Source organism: Triturus cristatus, chromosome 2_1 (assembly GCF_964204655.1).
Source record: "Triturus cristatus chromosome 2_1, aTriCri1.1, whole genome shotgun sequence".
NCBI lineage: Eukaryota > Metazoa > Chordata > Amphibia > Caudata > Salamandridae > Triturus > Triturus cristatus.
In genome coordinates, this window is record NC_140581.1 from 176,318,356 (window position 1) to 176,342,249 (window position 23,894).

Consider the following 23,894-nt stretch of genomic DNA (forward strand, 5'->3'; position numbering starts at 1 on the left):
CTCGTACAAAACCAGTGAAATTCAACAGCGATAGTTAGCTGAGCTAACTATAAATCGCACCCCCGCAATGCACTGCTTATGACCTCACATATTACATCAATCATGATATGGTCACTGACATCACTAATGACATCTCAAATGACATCACTCATGACATCACTGATAACATCATCCAGTGACTGTGAGTGCTTTAAAAAAGTTGAGAGTGTTAAATATATATACCAAGGTGTATTGGTGAATCAGTGGGTGTATGAGTGCCTGTATGGATGATTCAGTGGGTGTGTGACTGACTATATAAGTGAGTGATTAGGTGTCTCAGGGAATGTATGGGTGAGTGACTGGTTGTGTGAAGGTTTGTATCAGTCTGTCAGTTGGTGTCTAAGTGGCTGTATGGGTGTGTGAGTGTGTACACAAGGGGCTCTATGGGTAATTGATTGGTTGTCTGAGTACCTGTATGGGTGTCTAAGTGTCTGTGTGGGTGGGTGAGGGTGTGTGTGACTGCCTGTTACCTCCAGTAAGTTCCAGCATGATTTCTTAGAGGTCATCAGTGGCCATGCCCTTTTTCTCCACCACTCTGCAAACGCGCCTCCTGGCACACTGATGGTTGGGGAATGAAGTCCTCTTGGCTCCAGAGGTCCTTCGGGGCCAGCAAACCCTCCTGTTACCTCCATTATGGCCCACACAGTGGGATTGCTTAGAGGGCTTTGGAGGCCATGCCCCCTTTCTACACTACTCTGCAAACGCGCCTCCTGGCAGTGGTGGCAGCCATGAAGAATCGCTGGGGGGTTGATAGAACCAACTACATGCCAGAACTGTCATCTCATATGTACCACCTCTGGAGTGTTTAAATCGGTTTTCTGCTTTGACAAGGGCATCAGAGCTGATATGATGAAACCCCTAGATAGGCTCAGAGAGCAGTGGGGCATGGATCTAGAGATACAGATTCCATAGAAAGACTGGGTGAAGGTGTTACTGGAGCATTAGACTGTTGTTTATTTCATGTAAATGAGTAGAAAGATTGGAAGTGATATCTGTAATATACAAGTACAACTGCACTGTGATAGGAAAAACAATAAAAATCTGTTTACAAAAAAAAAACTTTTATTGTGGTCATATTACATAGACCCCAGGGACATAGGGCTAATTTTACATATTTTTTCTGGGGGGTGGCCGCACTCCCCACAACACTTAAATACCGTGCTGGTGGTTCACCTGCCCAGATTGGGGCACAATGATGAACCACAATATATAATAATTTGCAAATGAAGGGCATTATGGGGCGTTCCTTGCCAGTTGCAGTGAATAATAAATAAACGACTTCCGCCACTAATTTAGTATCTATTCCCGTTGTTTTTTTTTGTGTTTTATTTTTTTTCTGGCTTCAACATTCAGATCAGAAGATGGAGGGTCCTTGTTGCCCAAGGTACAGTTGATGGTCTAGTCAAGCTAAGTCAAAAAGCAATGTTTATTTAGACCATTGGTCTTCAAACAGGTCTTTATAAATAATCTAAAATCATCACAATTCCATCAATAACTTCATTAAGTAGGTACCCTGTAAACAATTTAAAAAAAACAGGGCATCACAAATATCCATGCAGTGGGTGTCATAATAGCATTATTTCATAATGTAAACATTATCTGCACTCCCCTGCTGAAATAAAAAGTTGATGGTCTAAATGGCATTGATTTTATTTTGCTGGTCTGTATTTGACTCTGGGAGGAATGGTGTTGTTAACTGCAGCAGGGGCCAGAATCAACGGATTCAGAATCCAGCAACTCATTGAACTGCATTGTTAAAAGTTTCCAACTAGTACACAGAGTGCTAAAGATTCTTTAACATTCTAGGATCATCAAAGCTGCAGTGCCCCAATTGTGATCTTTCTTGTCCTTTAAAAACACGTTTAGAACTAGTAAGCAGGTGCAGAACGACAGTTCTTGGACAAAAAGAAAAATAACAGATTTATGATGAGGCGGGGTCTAAAGAGCATGACCTCTTTGTTTACAAATCATCCCTGTTTGGGCCATATTCACTAAATATTTATTTGAAGCTGGAGTTAGCAATGAATTCTCATTCTTTCCTGTTAATCCATCGCAGGCTTGAAATTACACCCCAGTCTAGAGCCTTTGAAAGATCTCAACCCCCTTCACTGCTGGACCTCCAATCCGCTCCCTCCCTTCTTGAACATGTTTCTGGTGAGACATCTTTCTACTGGTCCACAGACAGCAGCCTTTGAACTGTGTGCAGCTGATACAGTCTCCTTCTGTCCCAATTTCCTTGGGTTGTGACCTGGGAGCTCCAGTGTCTGAGGTTTCCATAGTCAGCACTAGCAGGCCAGCCCCCCCTCCACTCTCCTCCACTGCTCTGCTGTGTGTACCAAAGTGCAGCCCATGCAGCCGTGCAGAATACACGTGATCCACCCCCACTTCAGTTTCTATCGGAGTGTGCAAGCCATGCCGAAGGCTATCCATCCAGGACATCTGAGGAGGAATCAATGCACAGACTTTGCACGGCGTAGTCTGTGTACTTTTTCCTCACAGCTCTGTGGCAGGCACACACGCTGACAGAAAGCACCTGCATCCCTCGCTGGGGTGCTGTGGTGGGACAATAACCTCCTGTCAATTCCCGAGGGTTGGGTAGGGATCCTTTTGCCATAGTAGGAACAAATTTGTGATAGCAAAGCAGGCCAATGTCTGGCCTCAGAAAGAAAAAAGTCCAGGCTGAATCCCAGGAACTTCAGCTAAGTTTAAATGAGCAACATTACAGTAAAAGGGAACAGGAAACAGGTTCCACCCGGTCCCAACCGCCGCCTGCGACTTGACCACGACTGACCATTCCAGAATGTCACACACATCGAGAATTCTGGAATGACTAGGATCACCCACATCCCTTAGATAGAACACTTTTCACTGTAAAGCATTATTTAATGTATACGTTTTACACACCTTCGGGAAGATTCTGAAAATCTCGGAGTTGATGTGGAATAGTCCACTGGTGTCCACCTCGTATTTGAGCTTCGTCCCAAGTGGGGTGTTTTTCTGCGTGGTGAACAGAAAAGCAGGGGCGTTGCAGCACCGAGAGAGAGAAGACCTACAAAGGATACAATAACAGTGAGTGATGTGGGGTGTGTGTAACCGTACGAACCTTATAAAAATCCACAGGTTTTGTTTCCCTTTTTTGTACCCCTGTGTAGTAATCAGGTCCACGCAGGTAGAAGTGATTCAAGAGGATTTATTCAAGTTGTTTACAAGATCAGTTATACAGGAGTAATTCAGCCCCACCAGGGGCAGCCAGCAAGGCGCTCAGCCCTTCTCCAACTGTGTCATTCATACACCAACATTCTATGTTACATCATCTCAAGAGTGTTCCACTGGTGGAGCAGTGGATGACATGTAAAGCATAATAACCAAGATACTACACCCTGGATGTGGGACTCTCGACACCGAGCTTTGCCAATCAGATGAAATCACTGCATTCTCTTTGCCCACTTTAAATGTGGCGCCTGCTGCTCTAGGCCTATCCAGTGGCTGTATCGTGACAGGCTGCACAGAGCCGCGCGCCTGTGTGTATGCACCTGCAGCTGAAAACTGAATTCATTTAACCGGATCTTTCTCTCAATGAAACAATGTTTTCAGACAGCACAGCTCAGAAACAGAAGGAGGCAGACATGACTCACTGTTTCTAAGCTGCTGAGTCAGAGGCCCCCTCATGATGCGGCCCAAGGCGTGTATACATTCAAAACTGACGTTTGAAGTTGTCAAGAGTTGAAAAGTTTAGTAATTTACAAGGATATATCTTTATGAGACTAGTCAGGTCAACAGCAAATCCTCTCATTCTGAGTCGGGTCGATACTTTAACAAATGACAGTGTAAATTGTGAAGCTTGTGGTAGCTTAAGGTTTTAATTCATGAATATATCAAATGCAGCTTTTCATTAAAAAAACACACATATTTTCAAACATATTTTATGGCAAGGGAAGCAAGTGGCAATTATATGATAATTTCCCTTAATTATAACTCTGAACAGCATCTGTGATGTCATTGAAACAAAAGGATAGTAAGGGTACACTCTCTTTAAATTGCTGCTCTTTGCAGGTTATATGTCCTTTTCAGTATTTATGTTTTAACACACTTGTTTTATTATGTATATCTGTGTTTATAGATTATTCTCATCATATTTTTTCTGCCTGCGTATACCGCTTCTTTACTGTATCAGCTACTCATAACATTGCTACACTTTTCATATGTTTGTACTTCTCTTTTATACCCTATGTTGCCGCCTTTCTCCTTTTCTCCTTTTGCTGGCTTTGTATTTTACCAACAATTTAGTTTTCATCGAGCTGTAGTTGCCACTTTCTCTGTGTTTGCCTAAACATGAAATGAAACTCTTTGTATTAGGGCTTTTAAAAATAGGTAATGAACATCAACTATTCTGTAAATGTATAAATTAATATATTTTTATTATGTTGATTAACCGTTATGCAATTGCATTATCAAATATTTATTTTGAAATGAACGTTTAGGCCCTCAATATGATGTCGGGTGGGCGGTCTGACTGCCAAGATTATGATGCCAGCGTTCGAAGCGCAGAGGGCGGGGAAAAGACCGCCACCTCCGATAGGCTCAAGGAGCCCATTGGGGTGGCGGTCGGACAGTAATTCCTACAATGGGGGCAGTGCCTGCGCAGGCACTACCATAGGGATTACAATGTCTCTTTCCCACAGCCTTTCTATGGCGGTCCCACCGACATTGGAAATGCTGTCAGAAAGGGACTTTAGGATCCACTGGCAGGGTTCCCGTCCCCCATGGGCCTCCACTATGTGGCCTTGGGGGCACATGTGATGCCCCCCACATGGTGCCTGGCACATTCTGCATGGATGTTTAAAAACATCCCTTTTTCTATTGCAGCTTGTGCTGCGCCCCTTCTCCGAGCCCCAGCACAAGCTGCAATAGAAAAAGGGATATTTTCGACTGCCTACATGGTGGTTGGATCATAATCAGGCCAGTGCGACCAATGACTACTTGTCGAGCGGTCCCAATCCCGCTGCGATGGCAGTCAGACGCTCGTCCGACCGCCATCGAAATAAGGCCCATTGTGAAATAAAAGTATGCAGCGTATTCATAAACAGTAAATGACTATGTTTCTATGTTAGGTAAAATACAATAGAATTGTTTATATCATGTTGGCAGTGTTTAGTAGCTGATTTTGAACCGTTTTAAAACATGACACAGATTTTCGAATGGAGTATTACGAAGTCAGGAAAACCTATAGAAAGAGCAGAAGGGAAAAGGCTTTTTATACTAAATGTTGTCTTTATTTACTTGAGTCGCTTGAGGCAACATTTCTCTGTTGTCATTTTATCCTATATTATTCTATATTGCAGGTTTATGTAATTCAAAATGCCTTTGAGAATAGCGCTCTAAAGCTCTACTTCCCACCTAGGGGCTGATTACGATCTCCCTCTGAATCAGATTCGGAATTGCTGAAACTGATCCGGATCCCTTGTTCCCGACCGAATCGTTCCCCGTTCCGAAGGACCAAGTACGATGCGAATATCTATATTACGAGCTAGTACGGTGCACAATTCGGACAGCCGTATTGACTCGTTTTGCTGGGATGAAAGAGCTGTGGGAATCGGATTTTGGGGGGCTGTAGCAGGCCCCTCTTCACCCGGGGCCCTCTGAATCGGTCCCCATGGGGGTACCCATGGGTACCCCCTTTTCATGCATGCACAGTGTGGCAGACATACATGCCCAGGGTGCAGGCTTTGTTCCACCCACCCCTTTTTGCTATGAGAGCTTGTGTACGCGTATGATATGCAGGCTCCCATAGAGTTCAATGGGAGTCCGAACGAACCAAGTCCGTCACTATACGGATGCATCGGAATCGGTCGCTTGGACTTCCAGAGCACAATTCGCTAGGAAAGCTCTCCATAGCTGAGTCGTATGGAAGGCGTTCCTAGCGAGATCATAATCGGCCCCTTAGAGTGAAAGGGTTCTGGACGTGCTCCACTCACAAGACAAATAATAAGAGTACTATTACATCCTCTGCCGGGGCTAAAGGGAAAACATAAAATAGCCTAATATCCTAGCCACAAGTGACCAGCAAAGAGGCAGAATATATGTTTACCTCTGATGAGTAACTGTTGCCAGTTCTACTAGACTCAGCTCTGAAGGGAGCTCCTCCCACTCTTTCATCACCCACCATTTTGTGTGTTGATGGCAAACCCTTCTTTAGCCAGCTGCCCTAAACTCACTAAGGCTATGGAGTGGTCTCCATTTACAACATATGATCCAGTTTACTAGCTACCGGCTAGCTTGTCCTTATGTCAAAAAGTCTCGATTTACCCTGCAGATTAAGTGCCCAATGCCTACAATTAAAGATGAACCTTGCCTTGTCCCATAGCTTGACCCTAGCCTGGTCTTCTTTGTCTTGAGCATGGTGGAGACCTTAGGGAAAGGCATTGACTGTGCCTTAAATATCTGCCAGGATCACCTTCTAGAAGCCTGACAAACCTTGGAAAGGATCCTGGATGCGTTCCATCCAGGATACACTTGATAGCTCTACACTTGTAGTCTGGGCACAGATTGCTGGGTGTCTCTTGGGTGCTGCTAATGCTTCTAATACTGCAGGATGCCATAACTCCATCTTTCTGGAAACGAGCAGTCAAATGTAATATGTAAATTCAATAACTCAGCTTGATTCATCCAGAAACCTTATTTCCAGGGACCAGATCTTCAACGGAATTTCTACGTTTCTCACCGCCTCCCCTCCCTCAATAAAGCTCAGTCATCCAAGTGTTACGTTTAGGCTCAGTAAGCCCAGGCAAGAATGTTTTACCAGCAAAAGGACACTGTCCAGTCAAAATCGCTTATTCAGACATGGCCGAGGAGCTAGTGGTAGTTCCAGCCCTCAGTCCAATCAGACATAGAAGAAGCAGAAACACTATTGTTCTTGCTTCTTTATCAGCTAATCAGTTAATCCTTCTGCTTCAATCCGACCCCGAAGTACAGGCCGATGGGCATATAATGCTCATGATCTCTAAGTTCTCCAAACCGTCAGGGGTTAGTGTATAGGATTTGTTTTCTTTAGGTTGCCCCATCAGAACCAAAGACGCCTGTATCATCCCTTTTTCCAACTAAACTACTTAGTGAGCCAAGAGGTATAATAACAGTCATTCCTACTTTGCATCTACGGGGTTTTGTAAGTCATATTGTTCTGGTGGACAAGAATCTTAAAGGCTTGCACATACTGAAAAATCTAAAGTTTCTAAACCGATGTTCTGTATCACTATTGCAAAGGCATCCACCTTCTTGAGATATCCTTGCTGCAGAGGATCAGAGAGTATGTCTAAAAGGCACTTTGTTCTTGATCCAGACACCACTAGAAGTTTCTCAAGTTCCAGCGAGGCATTTGGATGTGGTAGTTCCATTGCCTTCCCTTTAAAGCTTCACTAATGTCATTCTATCACTCTAGGTTATCTCTGCACTTCCGAATTTCGGTGTATTTGGAGAAAAAATTGACTTGTCAATATCGGGAAGCAGAAATATCGGAAATAAAATATTGTGAATCATAAATATTGTGATACAAGAATTTCATTGACAAGAATACAGTTTTTTGTAGGAGGTAAAATCGTTTTAAATGATTTTGATGATTTAGTACAGACAAGGAAGCAGATAATATACCCTGTTCTCGCTACCTATGATACTTATGCACCTTCTTTAACAGGAATCTGATATTTAACTGGTTAGATGGTATCATTTTTAGAAACAGAGGTTAAAAATATTGTTTTCTAATTATTTTGATGTGTTACTTTGATATATTAATTTTACGTGTTGCTATTGTTTATATAAATGTTATTCTTTTTTTAAATATAGCATGTCATTTTAAGTGATGTAAAATTGTATTTAATTTTTAATACCGATTTAGAGTGTTGTAGTGGGTTTTTGGGTTTGTAGGGGGATAGGGTGGGAAGTTAATTATGTAATACTTGATAATGGATTATTTAATACATTTTATTTATTTATATGATTGATATTTATTATGTAAATTATATAATAGTGATCTATCTTTGTTATATGTTATTTGTGGGCTGTTACATTTAGAGGGGTATAGTTTGAGAAGGTAATTTAGTAATAATTAATTAACAATTGATTATTAACTGTTAATTCATTATTTAAATGTTTTTTTAGTTATGGAATCCAAATTTATTTTACATAGATTGTACGTCGGGTGTTATGTTTTTAGGGGTCTAGGGTAGAAAGTTAATTAAGTAATCATTAATTAACAATTTATTATTAGTTGTTATTTATTTGATTTGTAATTATGCTAAATCTGGAATACTGATTTATTCTACTTATATTTTAGTTGTGGGATGCTAGATTTTTAAGGGAGTAGGGTTGGAAGTTAATTAAGTACTAATTGATTAACTATTTATTATTTGTAAATTATTTATTTTATTTAATTTTAAATATATAAATTAACTTTCCTGACTGTTGCACTGTTGGGAATAATAAATGTAACCCCTGCAAGGTCCAACACTTTCACTTCTGTTGCTTAAACTGGAGTGGCAATAGAAAATGTTATTCCGAAGTCCAAGCCTTTCCCTACTGTTGCTTAGACTGGAGTGGCAGGATTAAATGTTATTCCGAAGCCCAACACTTTCCCTACTATTTCGGTGACTGGAGTGGAAATAATAAATCTAACCCCTCCAAAGTCTAACACTTTCCCAACAGGTGCATAAACTAGGGTGAGAATGGTATATTTAATATTCTTAGCCTTCAATCGTTTTTATAATATTGGTTAGATTTGATAGCATTAATTGTTTTTTTATATTATTTGCTCTTATTTTTACATTTATTTCAATGTTCATGGTATTTTTAGTAAATGTGCTTTTGGGGTTTTAAATATTTTAATATCTTATTTATTGTCTCCATTAATTAATATTTTTCCCAACAAATTGTTTATATTTTAATGGTTTTACTGTGAGTGAATATTATGTATATATATATATATATATATATATATATATATATAGATATAGATATATATATATTAACAGAAAAAACCATAGGTTTCAGGCACGTTATAGTTAGGAATTAGCATTTAAAAAACCTCAGAGATTCACTGAAAAAACCATAGGTTTCAGGGGTGTTATAGTTAGCTGGACTTTTCACTTGTACAAAACCATTGAAATTCCCCCGTTATAGTTAGTTCAGCTAACTATAACTCGCGCGCCCGCAATGCACTGCTGATGACGTCACATATTACATCACTCATGACATGGTCAGTGACATCACTCATGACATCACTGATGACATCTCAAATGACATCACTGATGACATCACTGATGACATCATCCAGTGAATGTGTGTTATTCTGAAAATTAAATATGTTTTATATATGTATATCTCAAGGTCGATGGAAGAATAAATGGGTATATAAGTGTCTAAATGGATGATTTGTTTTTGAAAAATTGATTGTGTAACTGACTGATTAAGTGTATCATAGTGAATACATGGCTTAGTGAGTAATGTTTAAATATGTAAATATCTGTATCAGTCTCTCACTTTGTGTATAAGTGGCTGCATGGGTTGGTGAGTAGCTACATGGGTGTCTATATAGGTTATTAGTTGGTTTTTTGAGTATCAGTCTGAGTGTCTGCATGGTTCGGTGGGGGTATTACGTAGTGCATAGGTGCATGAATGAGTGACTCACTGTTTGTATGTGTTGAACACAGTATGTGTGCAGGACTGTATGGGTGGATGAGTGTGTGTATGGGTGTGTTAGTGAGTGAATGACTGTCTCAATAGTGTCTTTATGAGTAACTACATATGTTTTAAACTAGTATATGTGACTATTGGTGTATATATGTGAGTATATGTGAGAGTGAGAGATTGAAAGAGTTCCTGTATGAATAAGTATGTGTTTCTATAAGTGATTGTTTAAAAGACTAAGTATGTGTAAGTTTCCGTAGAAGTAAGTGTGGTGGTGTGTGTATAACTGTATATGCAAGTAAATGTATGTTTGATTCTTTATTAGCATGAGTGACTATGTGTGTGAGTAACTATGGATGAGTGGCATTGTGTAACAGGATGTATAGGTGTATGAGTACATATGATGAGTGAGTACATGTATGAGTGACTGTATTGGACTGTTGGATGTGTATGTGGATCTTAGAATTACTGAAGAGGTTGTTGTAACTGGTATTGGTATGTCCATTGTTTTGAAAATTTTAGTCTCTATTTTTGAATGTGTGTATCAAAGGTTATATTAGGGTGAGAGGAGGTCTGCCACTCTATCACAAGGATGATGTCATCAGTGATGTCATCAGTGATGTCATTTGAGATGTCATCAGTGATGTCATGAGTGATGTCACTGACCATGTCATGAGTGATGTAATATGTGACGTCATCAGCAGTGCATTGCGGGCGCGCGAGTTATAGTTAGCTGAACTAACTATAACGGGGGAATTTCAATGGTTTTGTACAAGTGAAAAGTCCAGCTAACTATAACACCCCTGAAACCTATGGTTTTTTCAGTGAATCTCTGAGGTTTTTTAAATGCTAATTCCTAACTATAACGTGCCTGAAACCTATGGTTTTTTCTGTTAATTTCAAAGGTTTTTTAAATGCTAATTTCTAACTATGCCTACAGAGATAGGACATGTGAAGAAAGAAGAAAAAATGCACAGAAAGAAACAAAAGAAGTGCAGAAAGAAGCAACAGAAGTCCTCAAATACGAATTTAAGTGCAGGAAGAAGGATAACGTGCAGAAAGAACAAAAAGAAGAGCAGAAAGAAGCCTTGTTGCAAAATCATCCTGTACCCTCAACTTTTTCAGACGGATACTGGTGGTAACTGAGTCTGACTAACCAGTCCTAGAGCCAGTGCTATGTTAAAAGACACTTAGAATACAGTGAAAACACCTACATACACTAGGGAATATTATGCGTTGGGGTCCCCCTGTGATTAGCCTTACCTCCTCTATAAGCCCCTAGTATATAATAGGGCATGGGGATTAAAACTACCTCTTAAAACAGGCCACAGGGCGTTTTTGCACACGTTAACTCAGGCCCCGTCCCCTCCTTTCACCATTGTGTAAACACGCCCTGTGTCCGTTTTTAGTTGGGAGATTAAGTTCATTTGAGTCCTGAGGGTCCCTAGGGTCCAACTAGCCCACTAGGTACCTCCAGTAAGTGCCACAGAGCTGCGTTGCAGAGAGGTGTAAAAAGTGGCACGGCCTGGACCACCTCTCTGCAATGCAGCTCAGTGGCGCTTACTGGAAGCACTTGGTGGGCTAGTTAGCCCCCAGGGGCCCTCAGTATTGAAGTGAAATTATATCCCCAATTTAAAACGTGCCATGGTGCGTGTTTGCACACGTCACCTCAGGCCCCGTCCCCTCCCTTCACCACGGTGTAAACGCGCCCTGTGGCTGTTCTAAGTTGAGAGATTAAGTCCCCTTGAATCCTAAGGGTCCCTAGGGTCACACTAGACCACTAGGTACCTCCAGTAAGCGCCACAGAGCTGCGTTGCAGAGAGGTGTAAAAAGGGGCTTGGCCTCAAAACACCTGTCTGCAGCGCAGCTCCCTGGCGCATACTGGAGATGCCTGTTGGGGGCGCGTTTGCAGAGTGCTGCATGGAGGGGGCATGGCCTCCGGCACGATGCCAGTCTTTTATTTATTTTATTTTTTTAAGAAGGGGGGCTGTGTGGTTCCCCTTCTTATTCTAATTTATTGGCCCTGATGACCCCATCCCCCAGGGCCTGTCTCCTAATTATATTTTTTTGACCCCAATCCCCAGGGCCGGCCACTGTTTTTTATTATTTTTAAAAAATATATATTTATAGACACACCTAGGACATGCTGGACAAACCGTACGTACCTATCACCATGACGATTTGCGTGATATTCATTAAAAGGCGACTATGCATGCAATTAATCCACGTGGAATGTATTTACACCACTAGTGAAGCTCTGACATGTCTGATGCTCTACTGTGCCTAATCCCGGTAGACACCCTTGTCGTTTATTTATACAAACATGGGTAGCTATTGACGGGCACATTTAATACACATGCACACCAAGCCATTCAAAGGGGATTCGACAAAAATTCGACCAAAACTATGCAAGAAACCCCCCTCACAGTTAATAAAACACACATCCACTGCCGGATGTGTAATACTTTTTATTTTACTCTCTGGAAAGGGGACGAACATCACTTGCGAGTCACAGCGCGCTTCTGACAGAGCCCAATGCTGTGTTACACCCACCATTGCCTGCCGAGTGCCACACACCTCTGTATTGTATTCCACTAGCTAGTGCATATGCTATGACACTCTCTAGCCCATGTGCACTGTAACACCACCCCGTGAAAATGTCATGCCACACTTGTCTTCGCACGGGTTATATTGCCCCATCTAACGTGCCTTCCTCGATGCCTATGTTATAACGCACAGTGCTATGCCATACATATTACAATTTGGGATCCATATCTTTGTCACAGTGCATATGCAACGTTACACTCCCCAGCACATATTTTATATTACAACTTTAGAGACTAGTTAGGTTACACAACACTGCCCTGTGCATATTACACTCCAAGGCGCATATCGCATAGCACACGCTAGTGCCTGTGCTATCTCGCGCTCTCCAATGAATCTGTCATTGCGCACAATGTATTGCATATTATATTTCACGCCTGGTTCATCTTATATCACACTTTTTGGTGCATAGTTTATACCATACACTATATCTAGTTTTCATTTTCAATCGTGCTCTCAGGACTATGTTCTATATAACACTGTGTTCACCTACCCTTTTCACGGGCATTACATTTTGCGATAGGGGGGGAGGGTCAGGGGGTGTTTTTGCCAAGTGAGCTCGGAGTCACAGTCACTAACGTCTTCTTCTTCCTGAATAAAAGTGAGATTATGCTGCATACTTGTTCATATTTTAAGTAGTTCGCACAGACACACGTTTTAAAAACAAAGTTCCTAATACTCGCCTTCTCTGAACAGTTAGCTTGCTGCCTCATCCCCCTCCTCCCTATCCTCTGTTGTGTGAATCCATGGACTAGCCTCCTCCCTCCTGCCATGCATGGTCTGATGTGCTGCCACTGCCCTCAATTTAGTATGATGTACCAGTCCACTCCTCCTGCCCTCCATTGCCCAATTCTATGCCCCATCATTGACCTCCTGCTTAAACTCTGTGCTTAGCTTGCTGCCCCTATTCTCCTTCCCCCTGCCCTCCGATGTCTTTGTGCATGCCCCTGCTCCATCCTTTTTGCCCACCATGTCCCATGGACCTGCCACTCCTATCTACTCTGAGTGTTCTGTTGAGCTGCCACTCCCCTCCCACCTGCCTAGCATTGTCAGATGACTGTAACCTGTCCCTGCCACCTCCACCCTGCCTGTCCACATGCCATGCCTCTATCCTCTTCCTCCTGTCCTACATGGTCCATTGTACTGCCACACCCTTCTGCCCTCCCTGGTCTGTTGTGCTGCAACTGCTCCTCCTGCCTGCCCCGTGTGGTCTGTTGTGAGGCCCCTTCCCCTGAACTTTCTTGTCTGTGCACAGGTCCTGACCCTCCCTTCTATCCTCCATCGTCCTTTGTGCATGCCCCTGCACCCTCCTTCTTGCCCATCATAGCCATTGTGCTGCCACTAACCCTCCCACTTGCCATGCATGGTCTTCTGTGCTGCCATGGCCCCTCCCACCTTCCCTGTGTGGTCAGTTAGCTGCCTCTGACCCCCTCCCACCTTCCCTCCATGGTCTGTGTGTATGCCATCACAGTCTCACTGTTGCTCTTCATGTTGTGTCTTGCTTCTAGTGCCCATCCTGCCTGACCTCCATGGCCATCTTGCTGCTCCTGCCCTGCCCCCTTGCCCCCAGCCCTCTGTTTACATGTGCAGACCCCTACTCCCTCCCTCCTGGCTTGTCTGTTCCATTGTAATGCCCCTGATCCGTCCCTCCTGCCCTTTATGGTCTGTTATGCTGCAGCCTTCTCTCCTGTCTGTCCATTATGGTCAGCTAGCTACCATTGCCTCTTGCCCCTCTGTTCTCTGTTGTCCATGTGCATGGTCCTGTCCCCTCCCTCTTGCTTTCTATGGATTGTTGTGCTGCACTCCCGTCCTGCATGCCCTGTGTGGTGTATTGTGCTGCTGCAAACCCTGATGCCTGCCCTGCAGGGTCAGTTTGGTGCACCTCTCCATGTCTCTCCTGTCCTCTGTTATCCAAGTCCATGTCCCTATCCCATTTCCTTCCATGATCCAATGTACCATACTTGCGAACATTTTGAACTTGGTAAGAGGGAGATTTTGAAAAAAAACTGGGGTATTGATTTTCCCCTTTGAGTTACATTGAAAAAGAGGATATTGTAGACAGGAGACAGATCAAATAAAGCCCATTTGAGCTTAAAAACATTGGACGTTTCCTGGCTGAATCGGGTCTGTTGGCATGTATGGTTGTACTACCATTGCCTCTTCCTTCTGCCCACAATGGTCTATTACATTGCCACAGCCTTGAAGGAGGGTAGATTTTGTATCACAGGGGGCCCCTGGCCCGTTCTGTCCACACCTGAAGTATGAGACCCTTGTCCTTGCCCTGCCAGCCGCATTTGTAGGCCGTATTAAATTGACCAGCGGGTCCTGTGTTGCTATATAATTATCCTGAGACATCCTTACCACTCAGCCAGCATAAAACCCCTGTGTAGGCCCTTCTGTTCAATATGTAGGCCTGTTTGTTAAATTGACCATAGCTCTGCAATTTTAGTGTATAGCAGTCTGAAGGCAGGTCTGCGAGGCCTTCTGCTCCAAACTAGTAGCCCCCACCCTACCCGAGTGCTCCGTGCTCGGTATCAAAGTTCAACATCCCCCTGAAGCTGTCGACATACAGTAGGCTGCATCCTGGACTGGTACTTGCTTCCTGGGCAGGTTTCCCGCTTTTAAGGAAGTGGCAACCGCAGAGCGTCAAGTTAGGAGAACTGAGGAGATTTTATACATGAATATATTGAATTCCTGTACAATACCCATTATTTTCTGCTTGCTCTATGGAACTTACGATAAGCAATTGGCCTGAGAGACTGACCTTTTCACCCAGTCCATTGTCAGCATTAAGTGGGTAAATGACGAAATGTCTGGTAAAATCTGCAGACGAAGCTTTTGGGTAGCATACGTAGGTAGATGTAGCGTGCAAAGGAGCCCACAAAATGATATAAAAAGGGAGCACCCACAGATATCGACGGACAACCTCGCCGTCTGTATGTAGGTTAACAGGCTGTGCAGGTTTTCCCCAAGAACTGGGAGCTCTTGTCTTCCTTTGCTTAAAATGTCTTGCTCGGCTTTGCTTGAAGTATCTTATTCTATTTTACCTATATGAAATGTCATGTTATGTTTAACCATTGTTCTCTTTACTTTTGCATTTAAAAGATGTTGTATTGTAATTGCAGGAATGCTTGCTCTAAGAGTAAATGTGAGTGTCCCTAGGTAACATTTTCCTTGGTGTAACTTGTTTCTCATGATGCATTTATAGATGTGTTTTCTCTCTCTCTCTGTCAGTCCATTAATTGAGATACAGAGAATATCATGACAGCTGTATGATTATCTGGATTCTGTATTTTGTACTTTAGGTCTCTATTCTGCGGTTTCTTTGAAGTTGCATCTTCTCATTAAACTGCCATTGTATTCTGCCTCCAATTCCATGTCTCATATGTCTGTTTTCTTCATTTTTGGAGCAAGCGTTCCTAGGCACCCCGGCTCAAATTAAGGTGCCCCTTTTGTCCCTGACTCACTCTCCTGCTCAGTTCTGTGGTGGCTCCCGGGGCTCTGGGGACCGCCCCTAGCTTCCTTGACCCGTAATAGATCTTCCCTCCAACAGCCTCTCTTGCAAGTCCTGTATTGTTGGTTTGTTGCCCCTGCCCCCCTTTCCACTGCCCTCCATAGTCTGTTGTGCTTCCACAGCCCTTCCTGCCTGCTCAGTGTGGTTAAATTGTTGCCTTTGCACCCTCCTACCTGCCTTCAATTTTCAGAGTCCGTGCCCCTGGCCTCTGCCTCTCAACAGTATCCTAATGAACAACTAGATTGCTAACATTCTATATTTATTACAAAAGTGTGGAGCGCCTGACATCATCTTGATGTAATCAAAACTGTAATACCTAGAGCATTCCTTTAGAAATTACATATATGAGAGGGTCTTATTGGCATCAAAATTATGGTTAGTGCTCTAAAAGACTAAAATAAGGACATATTTTCTGAGTTTTCAAATAGCGACAAAGCACTTTTAAATTATTTGTTATCTTTATTTTTTTTTATCTAGTTGACAACTTGATTAAATGTTGCACATAGGGGAGAGGATGTGGTGTTACTTCCAGAACTGCAGACTTTGCAACTGGAGAACCAGGTTGAAGTTTCTGCTTCAGCTCGACATTCTGTGATTCTGGTCAAATCACTTAGTCTCCCCATGTCTACAACCAAAATGAATTTGTTCTTGTGTGATGTAACCAATGCTCATGTAAAGCACTCCAATACCTGACAAGTCTGCACTATATAACACTGCAAAAACACAAAATAATAAGTGTTTTGCACACTTCTGTCATTGGGCTATATTTGGGCTATATCTGGGTGATTTTGGGCTACATTTGGGCTCTTTTGTCTCCGGTGGCCATCTTGGGAGATTTATTTGTTATGAAGTTTCCTAATTTCCTCATGTACTGCAGTCTCCTCAGTCGGAAATGCTTTCAGTTTTTTACTTTGATTCCATCATGAAGGTATTCAGATATGTCACACATTTGCCATGAATTCTGAATGTTAGCACTCTAGTTGCTCATTAGATCACTGTAGTAAAACTACTGCTCACCATGGAAGTCTGCTCCTGGTATTAAAAGTGCATGTTTCAGTCTGCATGTCAGAATTTTTTAATGAAATAGAAGAGGATTTGAGAAGTCACTCAAAATGTGCCCTCATTTTCTTTCTTCAGCATTAATCATAATTTCTATGGCAAAATGAACCCCCTCATTGTGTTCCTTTTTAAATTAAATGTTTTAAGTGTTACCAGTTTATTCCAATCAAGATGGCTTCAGGTGTGCCATACTTTTGTCATAAAGAAGACAGTAAGTGCTCTAGTTGTTTTTAAGAACATTCTTGGACATTCTGTCATTGGGCTATACTTGGGCTACATCTGGGTGATATTTGGGCTACATTTGGGCTCTTTTGTCTCTGGTGGCCATCTTGGGAGACTTATTTGTTATGAAGTTTCCTAATTTCCTCATTTACTGCAGTCTCCTCAGTAGGAAATACTTTCAGTTTTTTACTTTGATTCCATCAAGAAGGCATTCAAATGTGTCACACATTTGCCATAAAATCAGAATGTTAGCACTCTTTTTGCTCATTAGATCACTGTAGTAAAGCTACTGCTCACCAGGGAAAACTGCTGCTGGTATTGAAAGTGCATGTTTCAGTCTGCATGCCAGGATTTGAGAAGTCACTCAAAATGTGCCCTAATTTTTCTTTATGCAGCACTAATCATACTTTTTATGGAAAAATGAACCACCTCATTTTGTTCCTTTTTAAATTAAATGTTTTAAGAGTTACCACTTTAATCCAAGCAAGATGGCTTCAGGTGTGCCATACATTTATCATAAGTAGGACGGTTAGCGCTCTAGTAGTTCTTTGGAACACTCTGGAAAGCTGCAGTAGAACACAAAGGAATCAACTGACAGTCTCTGCCCTTGTTGGATGTACATGTTTTACTGAGAATGTCAGACTTCATTCTCACATGACTGAGAAAGATAATGTGAATTTACAGAAAATAAGCTCTCAGTTTAGCTTATAGATCACCTTCCAAACCTCTGTGGTAAAAGCATGAGAAAATATTTTTCTCTCAATCATGATATCCCAGCAGAAGGCTTTTTCACATTGTGAAATCACCTTAGAACATACCACAATTCCTAAAATGAGTATGGTACCATCAACAAATGATTTATAATGTAACTAAAGTCTTAAAATCTTCTATTAACTGCAATGCTTTTTAATGAGGTGCTATCATGTATATTGGTCCCAAGATGGCTGCCAACACTTCTTGGATGAAGTGCTGACAGCCAATCAGATCTCAGGATGAGATGTGTGGTTAGGCTCCGCCCACATATATATATTGATTTAAATGCTATTTTCTCAGGAACTACCAAACAGATTTACACCAGACCTACAAAAGGCACTTCCTTGACCTGAGGACTACCTCTCTGCCAAATTTCAAGTAACTCTGTTCAGCCGTTCGGGCTGTAGCTGTGTCTAAAGGTCCTATGGAAAAATGCATGGGAAAAACGCGTTTTGGGACCCCCCTTTTTTCTCAGCCCCCGCTTGACGAATCCCCCCGAGACTTTCAGGGTAGGAGCGGAGCGTAGCGCCCCACCTATTTTGAAAATTTCGCGAGGATTCATCGACCGGCGCCAAAGTTATTCCAAATAGAATGTTGCGGATTTCCTATGGAAACAGGGTCCTAACTATAACTATCTACTGGCGACCGCCAGTAGATAATATATATATATATATATATATATATATATATATATATATATATATCAGCAAACAAGACCTCCAGGCACAGGAGCCCCAGACCCTTCAGGGGGGCCTCACAACAATAGTCCCGGAGAGACCCATCAATTGACTTTTATCACGGAGACAAGTGAGGCCCAATACCAGAGGTAAAGCTTTATTTGCAGGTACAGCAACGCAACAGAATTTCATCTCCTTATTCCTTACGCGTTTCGGCGACCTTTCGCCTTGGTCACAGGATGGAGTCTTTATGTGCAAAGTGCATTAGTGCGCGCTTTTTCACTTGAAGATCACGTGACAGATATATTCGCACTTCTAATCCCATGATGCATCTCGTTGCGTATTTTTTTGCAGGGAATCATGTAAACTTCATCTGCCTTCATATTAAAAGTTGCTCATCATATTGGCATCGTAAATAGTGGGTATAATTTTCAAACTGTCCCGTGTTAAATTAATCATGCTCAGTGCTTTGTTTCTTAAGTACCTGCAAAGAAGCCTGTCCTCTGGCACGATCGAGGCGGGGTCACCCAGCTCCGAATCCCTTCCAGCATCGTCATGGATTTTGCTAAAGTAGCATTGCCTTAATTAGGTTCCTGGCGATGAGTGGATCGAGCTCCAGATTCAACATCAGCAAACAAGACCTCCAGGCACAGGAGCCCCAGACCCTTCAGGGCGGCCTCACAACAATGGTCCCGGAGAGACCCATCAATTGACTTTTATCACGGAGACAAGTGAGGCCCAATACCAGAGGTAAAGCTTTATTTGCAGGTACAGCAACGCAACAGAATTTCATCTCCTTATTCCTTACGCGTTTCGGCGACCTTTCGCCTTGGTCACAGGATGGAGTCTTTATGTGCAAAGTGCATTAGTGCGCGCTTTTTCACTTGAAGATCACGTGACAGATATATATATATATATACATACATATAAATATATAAAGTCAATACTTTTCTCTGTTACAAGAAAAATGCTAAGGACACTCCAAGATAAGCATTTTTCTTGTAACAGAGAACAGTATCGACTTTATTTTATGGAACGCTGAATTCCGCTAAAGGACCGCCGTGACCTCTGTGAGTAATTACCTACTGGCGGTCGCCAGTAGGTAGTTATAGTTAGGACCCTGTTTCCATAGGAAATCCGCAACATTCTATTTGGAATAACTTTGGCGCCGGTCGACGAATCCTCGCGAAATTTTCAAAACTAATGGGGCGCTACGCTCCGCTCCTACCCTGAAAGGCTCGGGGGGATTCGTCAAGCGGGGGCTGAGAAAAAAGGGGGGTCCCAAAACGCGTTTTCCCCATGCATTTTTCCATAGGACCTTTAGACACAGCTACAGCCCGAACGGCTGAACAGAATTACTTGTAATTTGGCAGAGAGGTAGTCCGCAGGTCAAGGAAGTGCCTTTTGTAGGTCTGGTGTAAATCTGTTCAGTAGTTCCTGAGAAAATAGCATTTAAATCAATATATATATCTGTAAGCGCGCTCCGTGCGCTTACCGTAAGCTTACCGTACGCGTACAGTGCCGTGCGCGAGCTCAAATCTGATTGGTTGTCACATGACTGTAAACATTCGAATCGGACGAAATCAGGAAGTGTCGGCCGCCATTTTCTGTCTCTCGCACTGAGAAACAAAGGTGGGGAACGTGAAACGGGGGCAACGAAGAGAGTTGCAGACCCCCTAGTGTTTGTCAGGGGGTCCAAGAAGGACCCAAAAGTACGAAAAATAAATTTAATATTTTTAAAAAAAATTGCGGGGTACGCGTACGGTAAGCTTACCGTACGCGCACGGCAAAAAAAAAAATATATATATATAAAGAAGTAACAATCACATTTATTAAATAAATTAAAGGACCCACAAGGGAGACAAAAACAAATGTTACTGCGTAAAAAAAGGCGAGGCGCGCACGGCATGGACTGCACAACGTGGGTGCTTGGTGCGCGAAGCGCACCGAGCGCCCACAGCGCGCGCACGGTGCGGGAAGCGCACCGTGCGCGCAGGGTGTGCGCATAGTGAAAAACCAGAAAAAAAATAAAAAATAAATACATAACTTAGCATTTAAAAAAACGTACAAATTCACTGAAAAAACCATAGGTTTCACACACGTTATAGTTAGGAATTATCATTTACAAAACCTTGCAAATTCACTTAAAAAACCATAGGTTTCACACATGTTATAGTTAGCTGTACATTTCACTCGTAAAAAACCAATGAAATTCCACGTTATAGTTAGATCAGGTAACTATAACTTGCGCGACCGCAATCCACAATGTGTAATTTCAGATGTCATCATTGATGTCATGAGTGATGTCACTGACCATGTCATGAGTGATGTAATATGTGACGTCATCAGCAGTTTATTGTGGGCGCGCAAGTTATAGTTACCTGATCTAACTATAACGTGGAATTTCATTGGTTTTTTACGAGTGAAATGTACAGCTAACTATAACATGTGTGAAACCTATGGTTTTTAAGTGAATTTGCAAGGTTTTGTAAATGATAATTCCTAACTATAACGTGTGTGAAACCTATGGTTTTTTCAGTGAATATATATATATATATATTTGACCTACTGGCGGTTGCCAGTAGGTAGATATAGTTAGGACCTATTTTCTATAGGAAATCCGCAACATTCTATTTGGAATAACTTTGGCGCCGATTGACGAATTGGCCAGCTCCGGTCCGCACCTATCCTGAAAGTTTCATGGTGATTCGTTAAGCGGGGTCCGAGAAAAAAGAGGGGTCCCAAAACACATTTTCCCCATGCATTTTACATATATATATATATATATAATATAGTATAACATAAATAATGAAAATATTTATTTTACAGTATATTACTTTTGAATATTTAACATTTATTACTATGAATATGTATATATATATATATATATATGTATATATGCTTATATAAACAGAAAACACACACATATATTGTTAAATAGTAAATCTTCTGAATGATCACATGAGAGAAGGTGATCATTTCTTCTTGATATTTATTCTGTAGGTTGTAGGTTAAACAGCTCATCCACCCAACTGCCTCAGGCTCATCTCACAAATCCCATAAAATCCTAACATTGAGTCAGAGCAGCTGTAGTATTCTAGAATACATAGATGTCATCGAGAGACAGGAGCAAAAGGGAACAAGTAATATGTAACAGTAAATAACACAAGTAAACAAAGTGAGTAACATTATAACACATCTCCCTCCGTCATGTAACAAAGAAAACAAAGAAAGGGACAGTAAAGGGGATGAAATGTGTAAGTATAAAAAAAAAACTAGTTAAGTAACATAGTCCTTCAAATATGAAGCTTTGTGTGTTTCTCTCTTGGATCTCGTTGGAACTTCCACTACAGTCTTGTCGCAAATATTACAGAAGTGATTTTCTAAATGAGTAATTTTTCCACACACAGCTACCCTGTTTAGATTCCAACCCCTATGATCAGAGAATCTGACCGCATTACCAAAAACAACCTTGAAAGGCTTTGAAAATTTAGAACCAGAAATGCCAAAGCCAGGTTTTTTAATCCTGACGAAGTCACCAACCACAACCTTAGTGGATTTCGCAGCATGCCTCACATCATAGTTTACTTTACTTTTCAAGCAAACATGATCTTCCTTGCTCTTCCAAGAACTTAAATCAGGAGTTACACCAAGATGAAAGGAGATTTGCCAGTAGTAGAATGAGGTGCAAAGCGATATATACTAACCCTCTTTGAAACCTCCTCCTTCCAATTAAGACAATTTTGTTTCGCTAATGAAATGGTTTCTTTTATCACCCTATTGAATCTCTCAACAGTCCTATTGGACTCAGGGTGATAAAGGGCACATTTCTTGTGGACAATGCCACAATTGATAAGGAACTCTTCCATTTCTTTGGAAACAAGCTGCACACCGTTATCGGTCAAAAGGGTCTCAGGTATTTCCTCTCTAGAGATTATACTTTTCAGAAAGTCTATCACAGTTTAGGTGTTAGTATTCTTTACAAAAGAAATCTCTGGCCACCTTGAATATAGATCCATCACAACAATGACGAAGGTGTCGGAACCATCACCATGAACAGGTCCCAAAATATCAAGAGCAATGTCTTTGAATAGACTGATCCTCAAGACAAGCAGCAGACCAACGATCTTGAGAACTTACTTTGTAGTCAATCCCACAAACAAAATCATGAGGTAGGCCAAAATCGGGATCATCTTGATTATCAGAGTGGTTAATAGGAACTAGTCTCGAGAGCGTATCAGCAACAAAGTTTTCTGAGCCAGGAACATGCTTGACAGAAATATCGAAACCTTGCAAACCAACAATCCACTTAGAGATTCTCTGTGAAATCGAGTCAATATCCTTGTTAGTCAACACCTCACATAGTGGTTTATGATCTGTCCTCACAACAAACGAAGTACCCCAAAGAATTTTTTTTAACTTCTTAATGGCCCAATAGACCGCAAGGGCCTACCTCTCAATCACTGAATATCTAGATTCTGCCCCCTTCAAACTCCTTGAAACAAACATAATGGTGTTATCAGGGTTGGTCCCCCCTTGATTCAAGACAGCACCTAACCCCTTAAGGCTAGCGTCAGTGGAGATAATGGAGCATTTTGAGGGATCAAAATTAGGAAGTTTGAGAGCATCTTGTAATTTGCCTTTTAATTCAACAAACTCTTAATCGCACGACTGATCCCAAATAAATTTGACTCCCCTTTTAAACAAATTTCTCATATTATAAGTTACCTCTGCAAAATTCTTAATGAACTTATTATAATATTCTGCCATTCCCAGAAAACGCATGAGCTCTTCCTTTGACGACGGAGGAGATAGGTCCCTGATGGTATTTACTAATTCAGCTTTAGGAATAACACCACCTGCAGTAATAGAATGACCCAAATAGTCAATTCTATCAAGACCAAATTTGCATTTCTCCCGCTTGATTGTAAGATTGTGAATAGAGAGACTATCCAACACTGATCGAACTCTCTTTCCATATTCTGATTCATCACATCCATACACCAAATTATCATCCTGATAAACACGACCCCAGGTATGTTAACCAATACCTTCTCCATAACCCTTTGAAACACAGAAGAGGCGGAGACAAGGCCAAAGGGAAGTCTCACAAATCTAAAAGTTCCAAAAGGTGTCACAAAGGCAGTTAGATCCCTGGAAGATTGGTCAAGCATAATCTGATGGTACGCGGACGTCAAATCAATGGTACTGAACACTTTGGCACCACGCACCATGCTTAAAAGTTCTGAAATGTTTGGTAACGGGTATTTATCTACAAGTACACACTTGTTAATCTGTCTGAGGTCCACACATAATCTCAAAGAACCGTCGGACTTCCTTGCGGCCACCAC

The 23,894-nt window shown here is 41.8% G+C and overlaps 1 protein-coding gene across 2 annotated transcripts in view; it reads right to left on the reverse strand.

Annotated features, from left to right (window-relative positions):
- Positions 1-23,894, reverse strand: part of ST8SIA5 (ST8 alpha-N-acetyl-neuraminide alpha-2,8-sialyltransferase 5) — a 233,677-nt gene that overhangs the window by 38,291 nt on the left and 171,492 nt on the right. For both annotated transcript variants that reach the window (XM_085629327.1, XM_085629319.1), the window contains one exon: positions 2,944-3,088. In XM_085629327.1, coding sequence (XP_085485453.1) covers positions 2,944-3,088 — 145 coding nt within the window. The remainder of the gene's footprint in view (positions 1-2,943; positions 3,089-23,894) is intronic.